At 42.3% G+C, this 19,997-nt stretch overlaps 1 protein-coding gene across 3 annotated transcripts in view; it reads left to right on the forward strand.

The window, feature by feature from the left end:
- Positions 1 to 286: 286 nt before the first annotated feature.
- Positions 287 to 19,997, forward strand: part of cspp1a (centrosome and spindle pole associated protein 1a) — a 175,520-nt gene continuing 155,809 nt past the window's right edge. The window contains exons 1-4 of one of the 3 annotated variants that reach the window (XM_087985950.1): positions 287 to 477; positions 13,896 to 14,008; positions 17,347 to 17,464; positions 18,770 to 18,873. In XM_087985950.1, coding sequence (XP_087842076.1) covers positions 13,910 to 14,008; positions 17,347 to 17,464; positions 18,770 to 18,873 — 321 coding nt within the window. In that variant the 5' untranslated portion in view covers positions 287 to 477; positions 13,896 to 13,909. The remainder of the gene's footprint in view (positions 478 to 13,895; positions 14,009 to 17,346; positions 17,465 to 18,769; positions 18,874 to 19,997) is intronic. The other 2 variants (XM_043689245.2, XM_043689243.2) reach the window with 2 other exon arrangements.

Below are 19,997 nucleotides of genomic sequence, written 5' to 3' on the forward strand. Positions count from 1 at the left end.
TTTTCTGCTGTCGTTTAAGATAAAAAGCCAACAGCTGGGGAGAAAAATCAACTAACAGTGACTGCGGAACACAGGCACAAAATTCGAATAGAATAAGCATTAAAAATTGGGAAATTAAAACAAAAAGTGACGAGGTATAAAAGTGAATGGAATGTGACTGAACAGAGACAAATACAAACGTCGAATCTGAATCTTTAAACGGCGAGTTCTTCAGCGGGTGATCATCCGGCCCAGAGGGAAGCACCACGCAGACGGGGAGGCGGGTGTCACTAAGGTTCACTCTTGGCCCTCCGATTGCCAAAGCCCCTGTTAGGCGAGCGGACGGGTAACCGCAGGCTGGTTGCTGCTGGGCTGGCCGCAATGCATGAAGGTCCTGAGGAGTCAGAGCCGGAGGAATCGGCGAACCGTTGGTAACGGCAGGCTCTCGTGCAGCCTGGTTTGAATCTTCAATCCAAGGCGCGAGCGACGGCTGAGAGTGTAAGTAAACTTCGCTCCTCTTTAGGCGCTGATATCCTGCTGACACAACGCCCCCACCCCCTACCCAAGAGGAGGATTTGAGCCAGTCCCCCCAAACTTGTCCGTACCCGTCCCACGGCTTCCCGATTTACAATTTCTGGCCACCTCCGGATTCTCTCAGGTTGATAAGACACCGTACTGATCGGCAGTGGTGGCGAGCACGGACTCCCTCTGCTGCGGTCGGTGTTGTGTGTGTGTGTGTGGGGGCGCCGGTTGTCGGGGCCGGTGTTGTGTTGGGGGGGGGGGACGGACGGACACCCGTTGCCGAGGCCGGTGTTGTGTTTTGTGGTGGGGGGGGGCGGCGACGGACACCCGTTGCCTGTGTTGTGTGTGTGTGGGGGCGCCGGTTGTCGGGGCCGGTGTGGTGTGGTGTTGTGTTGGGGGGGGGGGGGGCGGACATCCGTTGCCGGGGCCGGTGTTGTGTTGTGTTGTGTGTGGGGGCGCCGGTTGCCGGGGCCGGTGTTGTTTCAACTCGGAAAAAGCCGAGCTCTATCCGCGCGATACGCGTTTCACATCACCTTGACAACCGTGAGGCTGTACATTTAATGTTTCGTTTGGTCTGGAGCTGAAGATACTTACTTTTCTGTCGCATTAAGTACGTTTTGTGGGAGCGTCCTGCGCAGAGGCTCCTGTCAATCGGCCGAGGACGTTTGCTGTACAGATTAAGTTTGTGCAGTAAAGTTACTTGACAACCAGCACGCCGTTTTGTGGAGCTATGTTATGTTTTCCATCCCCCACCATCTCCTTCCTTTCTCGATGTTCGGAGCTGTTTAAACGGGGCTTTTTGGACAATTGTGCAAAGTTGGCATAGGTGTTGATGTGGGCGGAACACATGTGGTAAAAGAAAATACACTATGCTATAGAGTGAGGTTAGGGTAAACTTTACTCGGAGGGGAGGGGGTTTGGATATTTCCTTGGATAGGGAGGGCAGTAGAGTTGAAGATTTTAGCGTTAATGTGTTTGGAGGTTCTGTTACCAATGATATCAGGTTGAGATGCATGGAAGATTGCAGTTCCAGAATGAGCGAAGTGAAACAAACAAAAACAGAAATTGCTGGAGAAATTCAGCAGATTGACAGCATCTGTGGCGAGAACGTTTAGAATCCAGTGATACGTGTATCCTAGACAAGGTTTCAGAGAACGAGTATTAGTGGCGAAAGGTGGACCCAAACACTGATGGGACAGGGCCAAACCATACACTACCTTGAGCCAGTTGATTTCAGTCATGGTTAAACTGTGTCTCAACTTCATTCAACCACCATATCCTTGACACCCTTAACTGATGCAGCCTCAATAGCTCCAAATCGCGCAGAATGCTCAATCGAATGGTCCAGAGAGTTACAGATGCGCAAGGGTAGTGCAGGTCAGCAAGATCAGGAATCGATGTTCAAGCTGGATTCAGTGCAAGACAGGTTATATAGATACAGGTTGAACTTTGGAGAAGTTGGAACTTTTCGGACCGTGGAACATTAGCAAGGATCCTGCTAGAAATAATGACCCCTGAGGTGAGAAGGACATGGGTGAAGCTTTTGATATTATGGCACGAGAAGTATTTCACTAGTGGGCAGTTGGAGGAAAAGTCTTGGTCATAAATATGGGTGACCAGTTATGAATTAGAAAAAGAAAGTACCAAATATGAAACAAACAAAATTGTTCCTGTTTAAGCTCACTTTTCCAGCCTAATGAATTAGACCAACTTTTTTTTTGTATATTAGCACTTGCTTATCTGCTAAATCTGGTTGTTTTAAAACAAATTCAGTTGTTTTATGTGGAAGACAATTCACATCAGATTTATGGATTATTTTTTCTGAAAATCTGTTCTCAGAATTATTTTGCTTTTATAGTGATGTGAAAACTAGAAATAAGATCTTGAATGGAAATTACTTGCACCTAAAGCAGGACTTGGAGAGTTGTATTATTTTTGATTAGGCATGCATTATATTGTCATAAAAACAGTAAATGCTGTAAGACAGAGACCAAGTGGTACTATAGATTGGTAGTCACTGTTTTGGGTTTGACTCCTTGTTATCACTTTAGGAGGATAAAGATTTTGGTCTTATGAATGAGGAGGGTGTGCCAAGCAGGCTAAGATAAAAGGTAGGGAGGAGGGACTTGGGGGAGGGGCGTTGAGAATGTGATAGGTGGAAGGAGGTTAAGGTGAGGGTGATAGGTCGGGAAGAGGATTGCAGGTCAAGAAGGCAGTGCTGAGTCCGAGGGTTGGGACTGAGTTGTGGTTGGGGGGTTCCTAGGCCTAGGATGAATGCAGATTTCTCCAGCTTCCTCATTTCCCCTCCCCCCACCTTTTCTCAGTCCCAACCCTCAAATTTAGCACCGCCTTCTTGATCTGCAATCCTCTTCCCGACCTCTCCGCCCCCACCCCCTCTCCAGCCTATCACCTTCACCTTAACTTCCTTCCACCTATCGCATTCCCAACGCCCCTCCCCCAAGTCCCTCCTCCCTACCTTTTTATCTTAGCCTGCTTGGCACACCCTCCTCATTCCTGAAGAAGGGCTTATGCCCGAAATGTTGATTCTCCTGCTCCTTGGATGCCGCCTGACCTGCTGCACTTTTCCAGCAACACATTTTTCAGCTCTAATCTCCAGCATCTGCAGTCTTCACTTTCTCCTAGCATCTGTAAAGAGGAAGTGTTTTGGGGTTCAGTGACCCTTTCTCAGAACTATTTCAGCAACTTCTGTTTTTGTTTTGGCTTTCTTCGTTCAGTGTAAGTTACATGGTTGTGCAGCACCTAAAATTTTCCATACAGAAAACACATAAGTTGACTGCGTTAATTTATTGCAATGCTACACTCAACAAATTAAATGGGTGTGCACTTAATGCAATTCCTGCACAATAAGAAAGATTTACAGGGAGTTTTGGTTCTTGGCACAAACTCTATTCCCTAGTCACCAGCTGAATCCTTCTGCCTAACAACTATCTGTGGTTGAATCATCATATTTGATCTGAAGTAGGAGTTTCTGACCACACCTGCATGATCACTAAGATCACCTATTTCTGCCTCTAATAATACTATTCAATTCCACCATCCACAGCTTCCCTGTTGCTGAAATCCTCATTCATGCCTCATTCCACATGACATCAGGTTATAGTCCAACAGGTTTATTTGAAAGCACAAGCTTTCATAGTGCAATGTCAGGTGAAGTAAGAAAGAAGAGCGCACAGATACAGAATTTATAGGCAGAGTTCAAAAGGTCATACAACTAGTGTGAGTGGAGTGTTGAATAATAAATCTCTGCAGATGACTAAGAGACTTAGACGGTGTGAATAAAGTGTCAATAGCTGAATAACAACAAGTGAAGAGATGACCTATAATCCAATTAAGTGAGACAGAGAGATAATTACAAAAAATTAAAAATAAAGTGACGCTGGAGACAAACTAAATAATTGGAATAACATGATAGATATAAGAGTTGCATGCCAAGGGTATAACGAAAGTAGTAATGTCGCAAAGCTGGTCCTTTTTTCAAAAGGATACTGTGTCCTTGTTTTTTTTCAGAGGGATCATAAACAGCTCCAGGGTGACTAGTTTGGTACAGAGATGAAAACGGATTTTGAGAGGTCTTTTGTTTAAATGTAAACAGATGAGATTTCAGGCCAAAGTAATCATGTTTTAGAAGTGACTTGTATATTGAAAGGGGAGTGGTCAGCTCTCGTTGAACAGTTCAGTCCAGAACTAGTTAGGAGTTCAACAGTGAGCTGCGTGGAAACGGGTTGCTAAACTCTCTGAACTTCTGTCCTTCTAATTGCAAACTGTAAGTATTTGTTCAATTTTTACTGTTTTTTTTAAGGGGGTTTGCTTATTGGGACTATTGTGTAATTCGGAATAGCATAACTAAATCTAGTTTGGATAGACTAAGTTCAGTAGGGTTCTTTATTCTGTTGTTTGTATTTCATTGTGTAATTTTGTGAATAAATTTTTGTCTGTTTTTAAAACCTGGTAGTCAACCTAGTTAACTTACTCTGGGTAATTTTCACTGTACACTTACTGAGACAAATTGCAAAATTGTGGTCTGGGCTGCCTGCTTAAGAATGTTTTGAGTGGTCTGGTCTAGTCCATAACAATAAGTAATCCAAAACTGTACAAACTAATTAATGTAGAGAGACCATAACAATTTATCAAGGCGATGGGGTCAAAAGAGGACAGCAAGGAAGATCTTAAGATATAGAACAGTATGGTGGAGTCGCATGTAGCACAACATGAACCCAGTCTCCCATTTGACACCATCTTCATGGGTGCGGAACTTGGCTACCAGTTTCTGCTCAGCGATTTGCCATTGTTGTGTATCTAGAAATCCGCCTTGTAAGACACTTACTCTGAAGATCGGCGGCTCAATGTCCTTGACCTCTGAAGTGTTCCTCGACTGGGAGGGAACGTTCCTGTCTGGCAATTATGCGATATCCAGTCATCCATTGTTGTAGCGTCTGCATACTCTTGCCAGTATATCATGTCTCAGGGCACCCTTGCCTGCAACAGGAGAGAGACAACATTGGCTGAGTCACAGGGGTATCTGCCATGTGCGTGGTGGGTGGTATTCTCACATGTGATAGTAGTATCCATGTCGATGATCTGACATGTCTTGCTGAGGTTGCCATGGCAGTGTTGTCTTGTGTTGTTCTGAAGGCTGGGTAGTTTCAGGCAAACAATGTTCTGTTTAAGGTTTGGCGGTGGTTTGAAGGAGAGAATTGGAGGTGAGACATTCATAATTATCATCGATGACATGTTGAAGGCTGCAAAGGACATGGAAAAATGAAAAAGGCCAACTTATCCCTATTGTGGATTTTAATGGGGGTGGGTGCTTGCAGTCTCTGTTGCCTAATAAAGGCAGTCGATGATTGTAGATATTTTCTGGTAGTTTATTGAGAAACAGCAGTTTAGAAATGATACAATAGTTTAATTAGATTAAGAAAGGAAATGCATGACTGGTGATAGATAAGAATGCTTCACCGATCTACACTGTTCTTTCCAATGGAGAAGTGTAAGCCAGTTGGCCCCTGTGTCCCAGATTAGTGGTGCTGGAAGAGCACAGCAGTTCAGGCAGCATCCAAGGAGCTTCGAAATCGACGTTTCGGGCAAAAGCCTTTCATCAGGAATACAGAAAGACAGGCTGTATTCCTGATGAAGGGCTTTTGCCCGAAACGTCGATTTCGAAGCTCCTTGGATGCTGCCTGAACTGCTGTGCTCTTCCAGCACCACTAATCCAGAATCTGGTTTTCAGCATCTGCAGTCATTGTTGTTACCTGTGTCCCAGATGTCTTGCAGTCTTTTGTGGTAGTCTTTGGCAGCTGTTTTTCTTCTTTCAGGCTGACAGAGAGGAACTCCTGATGTTACCTCAAGTTTGACTCATTTCCTCTGCTCTTTCTTGTACCCTCTCACCCCATCTGTACCTATTGATATATTTTAATTTGGGGGCTGACCATCTATGCTATATCAATCAGTGACCAGATATTCATGATGACTGTTGTCCCCTTCCTCGCTTCCACTCAAAGGCCAAATTTCAAATCCAATCTCATTTTTGAAAGCATTGCACTCACAGTAGGGCAATGTGATCCCCAAAAAATCTTTTGTTAATGCTTATGGAAAGCTACTTGCTAATTTAACACTGTTAACTAGGTTTCATGCTGCACAGGAAATAGAAAATATGGAATACTCACAGGTTTAAAGGCTCCTCAAATTCAAATACTACTGTCTACTGCCTGTTAGCAAGCCAATCTTTTATTCGTGTTAATATGTTATCCCATACACCACATGCTTTTATCTTGTACAGCAACCTTTGTGGCATCTACCTCGTTAAATATCTTTTGGAAACTCAAGTACCTAATAACTAGTAGTTTCTGTCTATCTACAAGGAATGTTTCTTCATCAAAAAGCATTAATAGATTAGTTAACTATGGTTTTGTTTTCATAAAGCCATGTTGAGCACATTGTGATTTAAGTATCCACTACAATAGCCTTAAGAATGGAACCTAGCAAGTTCACTGTGACAGATATCAGACTAACTAGCTTGTAGTTCCTCATTTCTCCATCATTTCTTGAATAAAAGTGTTACACTTGTTGTTCTTCAATCCACTGGGACTCCCAAAACATGGCGCTGGAAAAAGCACAACAAGTCAGGCAACATCTGAGGAGTGGAGAGTTGATTATTCTGGCATCAGCCCTTCATAAGGAATGTGGAGGAGGAAGGGGGCTGAGAGATAAATTGGAGGTTGGGGGTGCGGCTAGGGGAAATGTAGTTGGGATGGTGATAGGTGGATGCAGGTAGGAGGTGACTCTTCCAGCATCTCATAAATTTTGGAAGGTTTTAACCAATGCATCCATATTTGTACCAATACTTATTTTACAATACTGTCCTGGTGGCCTCGAACTTTACGTGCACTAGCTTTCCTAGCATCTTTTCCCAGTGATGCTTATTTTAAATTCATGCCTCCTCATCACCTCTTAATTTTCACTTTCTTTTGGGATGTTTTCTAAGTCTTCTACTGTGGAAATGGATACAAAATGTCAGTTCAAAGCTCTTCCATTTCTTTAGATTTTATTATCAATTTCCAAACTTGTGCTCTAGAGGGAAAATATTACTTTTTACTTACCCCTCAATCAAATACTTATTAGATTAGATTAGATTAGATTAGATTAGATTACTTACAGTGTGGAAACAGGCCCTTTGGCCCAACAAGTCCACACCGACCCTCCGAAGAGTAACCCACCCAGACCCATTCCCCTACATTTACCCCTTCACCTAACACTAGGGGCAATTTAGCATGGCCAATTCACCTAACCTGCACATTTTTGGCCTGTGGGAAGAAACCGGAGCACCCGGAGGAAACTCATGCAGACACGGGGAGAACGTGCAAACACCACACAGTCTTTAGTAAAGATCAGGTTGGGACTGAACTTTAATGTGTGGTAGATATGGGTGGAGTTGAAGGCCAGAGGAATGACTTGGCATTCTAATGTCCAAACTCACATTCCAAAAGGATATATGGGGAAAACACCCTGTCGTGGGAATTCTGTCCCCCAGTTCCTAAACGCAATTCCATTGGTAAAGTGCATGACAAGGACCCAAGGCCACAGTCTTAGAGTAAAGGAAAGACTTTTTAGAATGGAGATAAGGAGAATTTTTTTCAGACAGAGAGTGAATCTATGGAATTCAATGCCACAGAAGGCTGTGGAGACAAGGTCATTGAGCATATTTAAGACAGAGATAGATGGGTTCTTGATTGTCAAGGGTTATGGGGAAAAAGCAGGAGAATGGGGTTGAGAAACTATCAGCCATGGTTGAATGGCGGAGAGACTTGAAAAGGTTGAATAGCCTATCTTAGAACGTAGAACAGTACAGCACAGTCCAGGCCCTTCGGCCCTCAATGTTGTGCAGACCTTTTATTTTACTCTAAGATCAGACTAACCGACATACCCTTCATTGTACTATCTTCCATGCACCTATCCAAGAGTCACTTAAATGTCCCTAATGTATCTGACTCTACTACCACCACTGGCAGTGCATTCCACGTACCCACCACTCTCTGTGTAAAGGAAAGACCTCTGATACCTCTTTTAAACCTTCCTCCAATCACCTTTAAAATTACGCCCCCTCGAGATAGCCGTTTCTGCTATGGGAAAATGTCTCTGGCCAACTACTCTATCTATGCCTCACATCATCTTGTACACCTCCCATCTTTCCTTGCTCCAAGAGAAAAGTCCTAGCTCCCTCAACCTTTCTTCACAAGACATGCCCTCCAGTCCATGCAGCATCCTGTTCAATCTCCTCTGCACCTTTCTAAAGCTTCCACATTCTTCCTATAATGAGGCAACCAGAATGGAACACAATATTCCAAGTATGACCTAACCAGGTAGTGCTCTATGGCACTACAGGATAACCTCATGGCTCTTAAACTCAATCGCCCTGCTAATGAAACCCAATACACCATACACCTTCTTGACAACCCTATCAACTTGGGTGGCAACTTTGAAAGATCTATAGACATGAAGCCCATGATCTCTTTGTTGCTCCACACTGCCAAGAATCCTGCCTTTAACCCTGTATCGTGCTTTCAAATTCAACCTTCCAAAATGATCACTTCACACTCTTCCAGGTTGAACTCTATCTGCCACTTTTGCCCGAAACGTCGATTTTCCTGCACCTCGAATGCTGCCTGACCTGCTGTGCTTTTCCAGCACCACTCTAATCTAGACTCTGATCTCTAGCATCAGCAGCCCTCACTTTTGCCTTTGTCTATCTGCCACTTATCAGCCTCGTTCTGCATCCTGTCAATAAATATCCTGCTGCGACTTACAACAGCCCTCCACACTATCCACCACTCCATCAACCTTCATATCACCAGCATACTTACTAACCCACCTTTCTACTTCCTCATCCAAGTCAGTTATAAGTATCACAAAGAGCAGAGGTCCCAGAACCTATCCCTGCCAAACATCACAGATCACTGAGCTCCAGGCTGAAAACTTTGCATCTACCACCAATCTATGTCTTCTATTGGTTGGCCAATTCTGTATCCAGACAGCCAGATTTCCCTGTGTCCCATGCCTCCTTAACTTTGGATAAGCCTACCAAGGGGAACCTGAACAAACGCCTTGCTACAATCCATGCATGCCACATCCACTGCTCTACCTTCATCAATGTGTTTTATCACATCCTCAAAGAATTCAATAAGGTTTGTGAGGCATGATCTGCCTCTTGCAAAGCCATGCTGACTATCTCTGAATCAAAATATGGTTTTCCAATTAAACATAAATCCTGTCCCACAGAATCCTCTCCAATAATTTGCCCACCACAGACGTAAGACTGAGTGGTCTGTAATTCGCAGGATTATCCCTATTCCCTTTCTTGAACAAGGGAATAATTTGGCACTACTCCAGTGCCCAGTGAGAGTGCAAAGGTCATTGTCAATGGCACAGTAAACTCTTCCTTTGCTTCCTTTAGTAATCTTGGGTATATTCCATCTGGCCCAGGGAATTTATCGATCCTTATGTTTTTTTCAAAATTTTCAGCACATCCTTCTTCTTAACATCAAGCTGTTTGAGCACATCAGTCTGTTTCACGCTGTCCTCAGAAATGTCAATGTTTCTCTCAGGAGTGAATACTGAAGCAAAGTATTCATTAAGGACATCCCCTACCTCCTCCAACACCAGGCACAAGTTCCCTTCACTCTCCTTGATCGGACCTACCCTCACTCTGGATGTTTGCTTGTTCCTCACATGAATGTAGAATGCCTTAGGGTTTTCCTTAATTCTACCTGCTACAGCTTTCTCATGCCCACTTCTCGCTTTCCTACGTCCATTCTTCAGTTCCTTTCTGGCTACCTTGTAACTTCTAAAGTCCTGACTGATCCTTCCCTCCTCAACCTAAAGTAAGCTTCCTTTTTCCTCTTGCCTAGATGTTCCACATCCCTTGTCACCCAAGGTTCTTTCAACCTACCATCCCTTCCTTGCCTCAGTGAACAAACTTGTCTAGCACTGTCAGCAAGTGCTTCCTAAACAACCTCCAAATTTCTGTGTACTTTTCCCTGAGAATATCTGTTCCCAATTGAGGCACCTCAGTTACTGCCTAATAGCATTGCAATTCTCCCTCCCTCAATTAAATACCTTCCTCACACCATGTGCTCCTATCCCTCTCTGTGAATATAGTAAAGGTTAAGGAGTTGTGATCACTACCATCGAAATGCTCTCCCACCAAGTGATCTGAAACCTGACATGGTTCGTCGCCAAGCACCAAATCCAATTTGGCCTCCCCTCGAGTCAGTCTTTCTACACATTGAATCATGAACCCTTCCTGGACACATCTGACAAAAACTGCTCCATCTAAACTATTTGAACTAAGAAAGTTCCAATCAATATTTGGGAAGTTAAAGTCACCCATGCAGTAATGCATGTAATCAATGTAATGCAGTAATCAATGTAATGGAGGAAGAGTTGGGACAGTACAGGTGTATGTACTGAAGACAGACTGCTCAATATAACCGACAAAGAGGCAGATGCCCATGGCCACCCTCCGGATTTAGAGAAAGTGAGAAGAATTGAAAGAAAAGTTATTGAGGGTGAGGACTACTTCAGTGAGGTGGAGGAGGGTATGAGTGGGGGTGGAACTAGATGGGTCTGTTGGAGAGGAAATAATTGAGGGCCTGCAAGCCATCATTCCGAAGATGAAGTGCTGGGGCCAGGGAACTGGAAATGTTCCGAAGAGGTGGAAGGCATGATTTGCATCCTGGATATAGGTGCCAAGTGCCTGGACCAATGGAGAGGAAATGGAGTTGAGATAGGAAGAAATTAGTTTGGTGTGGCAGGAACGTGCGGAGACAATGGGTCAGCTGGGGAAGTTGGGCTTGTGGATCTTGGGGAGCAGGTAGAACTGGGCAGTTGGGGCTGGGGAACTGTGAGGTTGGAGGCAGTGGAGGACAGCTCACTGAAGGCGATGAGACCATGGACAGTGTGGGAGGTGGTGGCTTGATGGGCGATGGTGCAGCCATGGTCAAGGTGTTGGAGAGCTGGCGTTCGGCGTCTGCAACAGTGAGGTCTGTCCTCTGGACTACCATCGCCTCACAAGTTTAATAGTGAAGCAGGGATTGGTGTGGAGAGAGTGCAGTGGAGCGCAATTCCTCTGCCTCAATCACTTCTGCTCTGACAGGGAGACATGCCACTGCAAAGCATCCCAGGTGTCCTACTATTTCAAACAACACTTTCTTCCCCCCTCTGTCATCCAGACAGCCCTCACTGCATCTCCTCCTTTCCCCGCTCCACACTCACCCCTCTGAATGTGCAGTAGTGCTCCACTCACTCCGCATAACCAAAAAAGATGCAACAACTGTCTGTACACCAACACCCTGAACTCTATCCAGGGCTCTAAACAGTCCTTCCAGGTGAGACAGAGGTTCACCTGCATCTCCTCCAACTTTGTCTACTACATCCGGTGTTTCCAATGTGGTCTTCTCTACATTGGTGAGTCGAAGAGTGGGGTGCTGGAAAGGCACAGCATCCGAGGAGTCCGAACCCTAACCTGCTCCTCAGGTCCTGCCTGAACGGCAGCATCACACCTTTTCCAGCACCACACTCTTCGACTTTGATCTCCAGCATATCCTCGCTTCCTACATCAGTGAGACCAAATGTAGACTAGGTGACTGTTTCGCCGAGCATCTTTGCCTGGTCTGAAATGGCTAACCTAACCTCCCGGTCACTGCCCATTTCAATTCTCCCTCCGACTCCCCATCCAACATGTTCATCCTTGGTCTCCTCCTCTGCAGTTCGGACGAACAACACCTTATCTTCCGCCTGGGCAGCTTACAACCTAAAGGATTTAACACTAAGTTCTCTAAATTCAAATAACATTACCACCCATCCCCCAGCTCTCTTTCCAGCCACAACTCCTCTTTTCTATTCCATCTATCAACCTTCCCTTCCAGTGATCAACAGGATCCATCCCTCCCATCAACCGACCAGCGTGTACCCACCATCTGTGTCCATCTATCACTACCTCACCATTCCGCTACCTCACTCTCCCCACATCCCTCCCCCACACTGCCTTTATCTGTCGCTCCCCCTACACCCACATCTCGTCCTGAAGAAGGGTTAATAGCAGAAATACTGACTTCGCCACCTCCTGGCTTGCTGTGTACTTCCAGCTTTTTGTCTACTTAGGACGCATGCTGAATTACATACGCTTTTGGAGAAATCATTCCATTTTTCAATTCTGATATAAAAACAGTGCATTACAAGAAAGTGACACCTTTCCACAATAGAGAGAAAAGCTTGACATACTCACATTTGACTGTCAGCTCATAAAAGGCGCTGGATTCACTGAACGGGTTTTGTATGAAACAACCGTATATGCCAGAATCTGATTTCTGTGCGTTTTTGATGACCAAAGTTGTGTTATTATTGATGAATGTGTATCGGGTATTAGAAGCACCTCCTGTTATTGCAAGCCATCTGACAGACTGGATGTTCCCTGATTTTTTTTTAGTACTAGCTAGTTTTATCTTATTCTCTGCCTTCTGACTCTTTATTATCTTCTAATCATTCTTCGCTAGCTCTTAAAGTCTGTCCAGCCTTTTGATCTATCCATTAGCACTCTACATAGAGTTATAGAGATGTACAGCATAGAAACAGACCCTTTGGTCCATGCCGATCAGATATCCTGACCCAATCTAGTCCCAGCTGCCAGCACCCGCCCCATATCTGTCCAAATGCTTGCTATTCGTATACCCATCCAATTGCCTTTTAAATGTTGTAATTGTACTAGCCTCCACCACTTCACTGGCAGCCCATTCCACACACACACACCACCCTCTGTATGAAAAAGATTTCTTGTATATCCTTCTCTCTCCCACCCCCCCCTCCAAACCTGTGCCCTCTAGTTCTGGACTCCCCCACTCCAGGGAAAAGACCTTGTCTATTTACCCTATCCATGCCCCTCATGATTTTATAAACCTCTATAAGGTTACCCCTGAGCCTCTGACACTCTAGGGCAAACAGTCCCAGCCTATTCTGCTTCTCCCTTATAGCTCAAATCCGGCAACTGTGGCAACATTCTTTTGTGAACTCTCTCAAGTTTCATGACATTGCACGCAGTATTCCAAAAGTGGCCTAACCAATGTCCTGTACAGCTGCAACATGACCTCCCAACTTCTGTACTCAATACTACAAATCTGCAAAGGTTTCTTTCAATTGAATACTATCCTTAATTTCCTTACTTAGCTATAGATGATGTGGGGTGTCACTTGCAGAGATGGGGAAGTGGGGGTGTGGACTTGGGGAGGGTGGTATGAGCACGTTGGAGGGTGCTATGATGGGACAGAGGAAGGGGCGAAATAGGGAGAGAGAGATTTTAAAAAAAACTAGAGCCAGACCTTTCAGTAATTAAATAGATAAACATTTGGGATCTTATTCACAATAAGCTAGGGTCCCTGATAGTCTATCAAACACCTTTTTAAGATTATCAAAGACATAGAGATGTAGGACAAAGCTAGCTATATGTAGTTAGGCTGCATGTCATTTTTAATGGAAAGTTTTAAAGGGGATAAATTTATTAATTTGCTGTCCACTGCTCTGATTAACATCTCTGTATTGTCATTAATGTCTGACATCCAAACTTGGATTAGCTGCAGTATCCTCCAACAAGGCACTCGGAAGGTTGTCACAAGCTGCATAACTTTGCTGCTGGCTCCATTCTCTCCCAACAGCTTTTGTCTGAGGCAGAATTATGTTGTTTATAATTTTGGTGGCCAATTGATTATTTTACCATATAGACTGTAATCTGAGTAGCTGAAATTCAGATAAAACTTACTTCCTCTTTAGCTGAACTGTGCTTAGTCATCGAGCCAATGTTCTAATTCATAAAATTGAATATTTTAAAGGTATTTTGCTGACAATGGCAGATGAGCTGGAAAGGTTCCTTGAAGAACAGAAGGCCAAGTTAGCACAAGATAAAATTAAATTAGACCATGACCCACCATACATGGAGATGAGAGTAAGTTGATTTTTTAAAAAAATATTTGTACACACTTAGTTTAATTTGATTATATGAATGAACGCAAAGTCAAGTTGGAAGATTTGAGCTGTAGGGAAAGGTTGAATAGGCTGGGGCTGTTTTCCCTGGAGCACTGGAGGCTGAGGGATGTCTTATAGAAGTTTATAAAATCATGAAGGGCATGGATAGGGTAAATCGGCAAGGTGGGGGAGTCCAGAACTGGAGGGCATAGGTATAGGGTGAAAGGGGAAAGATAAAAGGGGCAACTTTTTCACACAGTGGGTGTGTGTGTATGGAATGAGCTGCCAAAGGATGTGGCGGAGGCTGGTACAATTGCAGCATTTAAAAGGCATCTGGATGGGTATATGAATAGGAAGGTTTTGGAGGGATTTGGGCCAGGTTCTGGCAAATGGGACTAGAATAGTTTGGGATATCTGGTTGGCGTGGATGAGTCTGACTGAAGCGTCTGTTTCCTTGCTGTACATCCCTATGACTCTTAAGTGTAGACAGCGTGAGTGTTGAAAGGAGATTTCCCCTTTAGGGGAAAATTAAAACTAGGGGACACAATTTAAAAATAAAGTGAAGTATGGAGATGAGTAGAATTTTTTGAGGATTGAGAATAATTGGAACTCTGTACTCCAAGAGGTGATAGAGACAGGGTTATTGAATATGTTTAAAGTAGAGATAGATAAATATTAACCAATAAGGGAGTCATAGGTTATCGGGGTAGATCATAATTTGGAGTTGTGGTCACAATCAGATCAGCAATGATCTTATTGAATGCTGAGCAGACTTGAGGAGCTGAGTGCTTATTGCCTCTCCTAATTTATATGTTCGTACGTATGTAAATTGCATTTTCAAAGCAAATGGACCTCTTAGGGTACATATTAAAAATAATGATAAGAATATGCTAGTTTCTTGCTATCTATTCTTTGAGGATTAAAAAAAGCTGTAAGGGTGAGATGAGTTGCATCAGTGGTAGTGAGTGGATGTAGGTGTTCCTGTGCTCGAGACAGCATAGATGGGACAGTGCAACGGTTGTGGAGATGGAAAAGGTGGGATTATGGAAGGGTGCACAGGTTGATGACATTATTATTTGAAATAATGGTGATGGACGTGACTGAAATGGTGGTTTATAATCTTTTGGATTTGGAGGCTGATGGAGTGGCAAGTGAGGATAGCAGATATCCTTCCATAAAAGGCCATAGTGAACGAGATGTATTTTTACAACAACTGATGATAATTTTGAAGTGTGTATTACTGAGTCCAGCTTTCAATTGTAGATTTCTTTATTAATGGAATTCAAATTTCACTAGCTGCCATTGTAACATGTGAACTCATTCCTCCAGAGAATTAATTGGTGCTTCTGGAATACTAATCCAGCGACATTACCATGACCATTACCATGACACCACCATCTCCTCTTAAAATAAATGGTGTGCCTGATGTTCCATGTACAAATCAATTTCAAAATTAGGGAAGTTTAAGACTTTCATATTCTATACACTTGTGATATCGCTCCTTGGTACTTCCTAACAGTTAACAAAAAATGCATGAACAATTTGGTAAGTGATAACTTGATTTTAATTTGCAATTTCCTTTAAGTTTTTTTTTCAAGCCCGTAAAGTCAGTTTGTAATCTTTCCTTGCTCTCATTTTTCACAGAGTGTACATGATCCCAGAGTAAATATCTACATAAAATTCAATAGGTATACTATCTTTGTTTTTTTTGGACATTTTTTGTGAAGTAGAATCCCATATACACTACCACAAGAGTCAGTTATTTTCAAAAAAACAATTTTATTTTTGTGGCCTTCAAGCTGAAGAGCAACATTTCCGATTGGAGTTGTTATGAAATCAGGTGCGCGCGAATACACATCAGGATCTGTGTGAAGCATCTCGAAAAATGACGAGTTTTGTATTCTTAGGATTACCTATGGATGTGACTTTAATGCCCCTATTTATCCAAATGTAATTGATTTCACACTCCATTGTTGTCTTTTTACACCCGGTTTACTCAACAGCGTAGATAATTTGCTAGAGATTGTATCAGTGCTTACAATAGTTAGCATGAGTTTTGTAAATAAAATTCTTGGTGATTTCAGTATGTTGTCATTGTCAGATTTGAAGTATAAGACCATAAGACAGAGGAGTGGAAGTAAGGCCATTCGGCCCATTGAGTCTACCCTGCCATTCAATCATGGCTGATGGGCATTTCAACTCCACTTACCCGCATTCTTCCCGTAGCCCTTAATTCCTTGTGACATCAAGAATTTATCAATCTCTGCCTTGAAGACATTTAGCGTCCTGGCCTCCACTGCACTCTGCGGCAATGAATTCCACAGGCCCACCACTCTCTGGCTGAAGAAATGTCTCCGCATTTCTGTTCTGAATTTACCCCCTCTAATTCTAAGGCTGTGTCCATGGGTCCTAGTCTCCTCGCCTAACAGAAACAGTTTCCTAGCGTCCACCCTTTCCAAGCCATATATTATCTTGTAAGTTTCTATTAGATCTCCCCTTAACCTTCTAAACTCCAATGAGTACAATCCCAGGATCCTCAGCCATTCCTCGTATGTTAGACCTACCATTCCAGGGATCATCCGTGTGAATCTCCGCTGGACACGCTCCAGTGCCAGTATGACCCTCCTGAAGTGTGGGGCCCAAAACTGGACACAGTACTCCAAATGGGGCCTAACCAGAGCTTTATAAAGTCTCAGTAGCATATCGCTGCTTTTATATTCCAACCCTTTTGAGATAAGTGACAACATTGCATTTGCTTTCTTAAGCATGGATTCAACCTGCATGTTTACCTTTAGAGAATCCTCGACTAGCACTCCCAGATCCCTTTGTACTTTGGCGTTATGAATTTTCTCACCGTTTAGAAAGTAGTCCATGCTTGTATTCTTTTTTCCAAACCACTTTAGAGGCAGATGAGAGTCAAAATCACATTGCTGTTTGTGTGGTGTCACATATAGTCTAGACCGGGTTATACTTGAACGTTCAAGCTTGCTTTCAGCTATTTACTACAATGGCTGCTAGGATTTTAGTTTCACATCTAATTTTTTTTTGTTCAATCTTCATAGCTGTGCAGCTATTCTCTGCTAGCATGTTTCAAAAAGCCTGGCAGTGAAGAATTGAATGTCCAATTTTTATTCACTTATGTCTTTAATTGCACTACAACAGCTTGAGTCCGATTTATAGGAGCAAAAGTGACTCCCCAGTTATTGTCCTCCATTTGCATACAATTGAACACAATTAATATACAATTTACATTGCCTGCCTGATACATCAACTGGAACAGTCTCAAACTCTTTTTTAACTTGTCCTTTTTTTTCCCAGATAAATTCTGCACAGCCATCCAATAAGACCGATCAAACTGCAGATACCATAGCTAAAGGAAATATCTTTGCAGGTATTCATTCTGTGAAAGAAAATCTACAAGCTGGCAGATCTGAAGGTACAGTGTAGGTGATAGCATGTAAAATGTTAGTATTAAAATAACTCTTCTCGCTGCTTCGTGGCCTACTGGGTAAATGTTGCTCTGCTGTTTGACTGAGTTGCTCTGAATAGGAATTCCCAGACAGAACTTCCAGTTGTTATTCAGATACCATTTTAAACTGTGTGTGTAAGCTACTTCAATGTAATCTGATTCAATACAATTAAATGGTTAATTAGTATTTCACTGAAATTACAACACAGAAACCAAATATATATTTGAATTAGTCTATGCTGCTGTTGATCGTTGCACTAAAACTCCATTTTCTTTATATAATTAATTTTTTGGATTTAATAGCCTATTGTAGATTGAGTTAATAACATAACATTTTGTGTACTTTTCATTGAATAGTTGTTTACTTTTATTTGAATACAGTTTCAATCCTGAAGTCTATTATTTATAAAGGTATTCTGAAATCTTTAGGTTTGTTATTTTGCACAAAAGCATTGTTACAGCACAAAAAGAGGAATGAACACAGTTAACATAGTTTGCCTATTCACCAGCCTTCTTGCCATAGCTCTACACATTCTTCTTTTCAGATATTAATCTGATTTCCTTTTGAATGGCTTGATTGAACCTGCTTCCTGCACACACCAAGGCTGTGTATTTCAGATTCCAGTCACTTGCTGTGTGAAAAAAATGCTTTCCTTAAGTGTTAATTTACTGTTTTGCCAATTACCTTATAATCTGTAAATAGAAACAAAACTGCAATGTTGGGAAATCTGAAACCAAAACAGGAAGTGCTGGAGAAACTTGTGTCAGCACGATCTGTAGAGAGGAAAACCGTTAATGACAGGGTCAATTTTAACTGTGTTTCTCTCTGCAGATATTGCCAAACCTGCTGAGTTTCTCCAGTACTTTGTTACCTTCAATCTGTGCCATCATTCTCTCAATACATCAGACAGTTGGGTAGTTTTTGTTGTTATAACAGATTATTGGGATTAATTTATTAATTAGTTGACTAGTTAAATGATAAAGGGGGATCAGGTTGAACTAATGTGGGGAAGGAGTTGTAAGACTGAGTAATTAATAAACACTATCCTATATAAAGCTGTCTTGCTCTTCATCTCACCAATTACCTCAAATCTGATTTAATATTTTTGCTCTGTTCAGACCACTCACGAAAACCCACAATGTATTTCCCCATCTTCCACAAGGCAACAGTCTGACATACTCAGTTTACCTACAAATATGAAGTATTCGTTAAGATGCAATAATATGATTACTAAAATCATATCTTTTTTAAAAAAAATGCTCACTTTTCAGAAGAAAACTATGGGTTAAGCCTGCCACTTGGGTTAGAATATGATTTGAAGAAACAGAAACTGAAGGAGGAACTGCGACAAGATTACAGACGCTACATGGCAGAGGTAGAGTCTTGCTATGATTTTACTTTGCCAGTACCAATGTGAGGACAAATAAATCTATAAAGATGTAAAATGCTTTCTTTTCATCATTTTCCATATTTTAACAAGGTGGTTTATAAAAATTGTTTATAAAAAATGCCTATACATCTTGTAACTCCTATTTTTCACTAGAAACTAGATGTTGATTGTCTGTAGGCTTTTGGGAGGAGAGATGCAGTGGATGTGAAGCAGAAAGAAGAGATTCACAACTGAGCTAGAGATTCCATGAATATTTTGCCCATCGATTTATTGGATTTTAGTATTGAAATTCACTTTTCTTCCCTCTGTTTTATTCTCCCATTGACCGAACGTCTAAACAAACATACGAACTATGGGCAGGAGTGGGCCACTTGGTCCTTTCAGCTTGCTACACCATTCAATCAGAACATCACTGACATGATTACTATATATTTCTGCCTATATTGGATAATCTTTCCCCTATCAAAAGAATTGGTCTCTGTCTTAAAAATATTCAAAGAATCTCCTCCATTGACCTTTGGGGCAAGAATTCCAAAGATTCACAGCTCTGAGCAAGACATGCCTCCTTATCTATTTCTTAAATTGGTGGCACCTTATTCTGAAAATGTGAACTTGGATTCTGGATTCTCCCATAACAGAACATATCCTTTCCACATAACTCTTTCACAAACTGTTGGGATATTGTACATTTCAATCAAGTTGCATCTTACTCTTCTAAACAGCAGTGAATGCAAGCCTACACCGTCCAACCTTTCCTTGTAAGACGATTGAGGTATTAGCCTATATACTTTTTCTGAAATGCTATCAGTTGCATTTTCAACTTGCCAGAAATTAGATCAGTACTGTATACAGTACACTGGTCTCACTGCTGTGTGTTATTGAAGTGTTATATTTATTTTGAGTACATTCTTATTCTAAAGAAAAATTCCAAAGGGAGGGCCCACTATTGTGATTTAATTTGGAAAAGAAAAAAAGTTAAGGGGAGCATCAAAATTGAGGAAAGTCATATAATTGTGCAGAGATTATTGGCATGTCAGATGATTGGTTAGAATACAAAGAATGGCAAAGAATCATTAAAAGATCAATCAGGCCAAACAAATTGGAGCTAA

The sequence above is a fragment of the Chiloscyllium plagiosum genome, unplaced genomic scaffold (genome assembly GCF_037043375.1).
Source record: "Chiloscyllium plagiosum isolate Xiang-an unplaced genomic scaffold, Cpla_swu_hap1 HiC_scaffold_4, whole genome shotgun sequence".
Lineage (NCBI taxonomy): Eukaryota > Metazoa > Chordata > Chondrichthyes > Orectolobiformes > Hemiscylliidae > Chiloscyllium > Chiloscyllium plagiosum.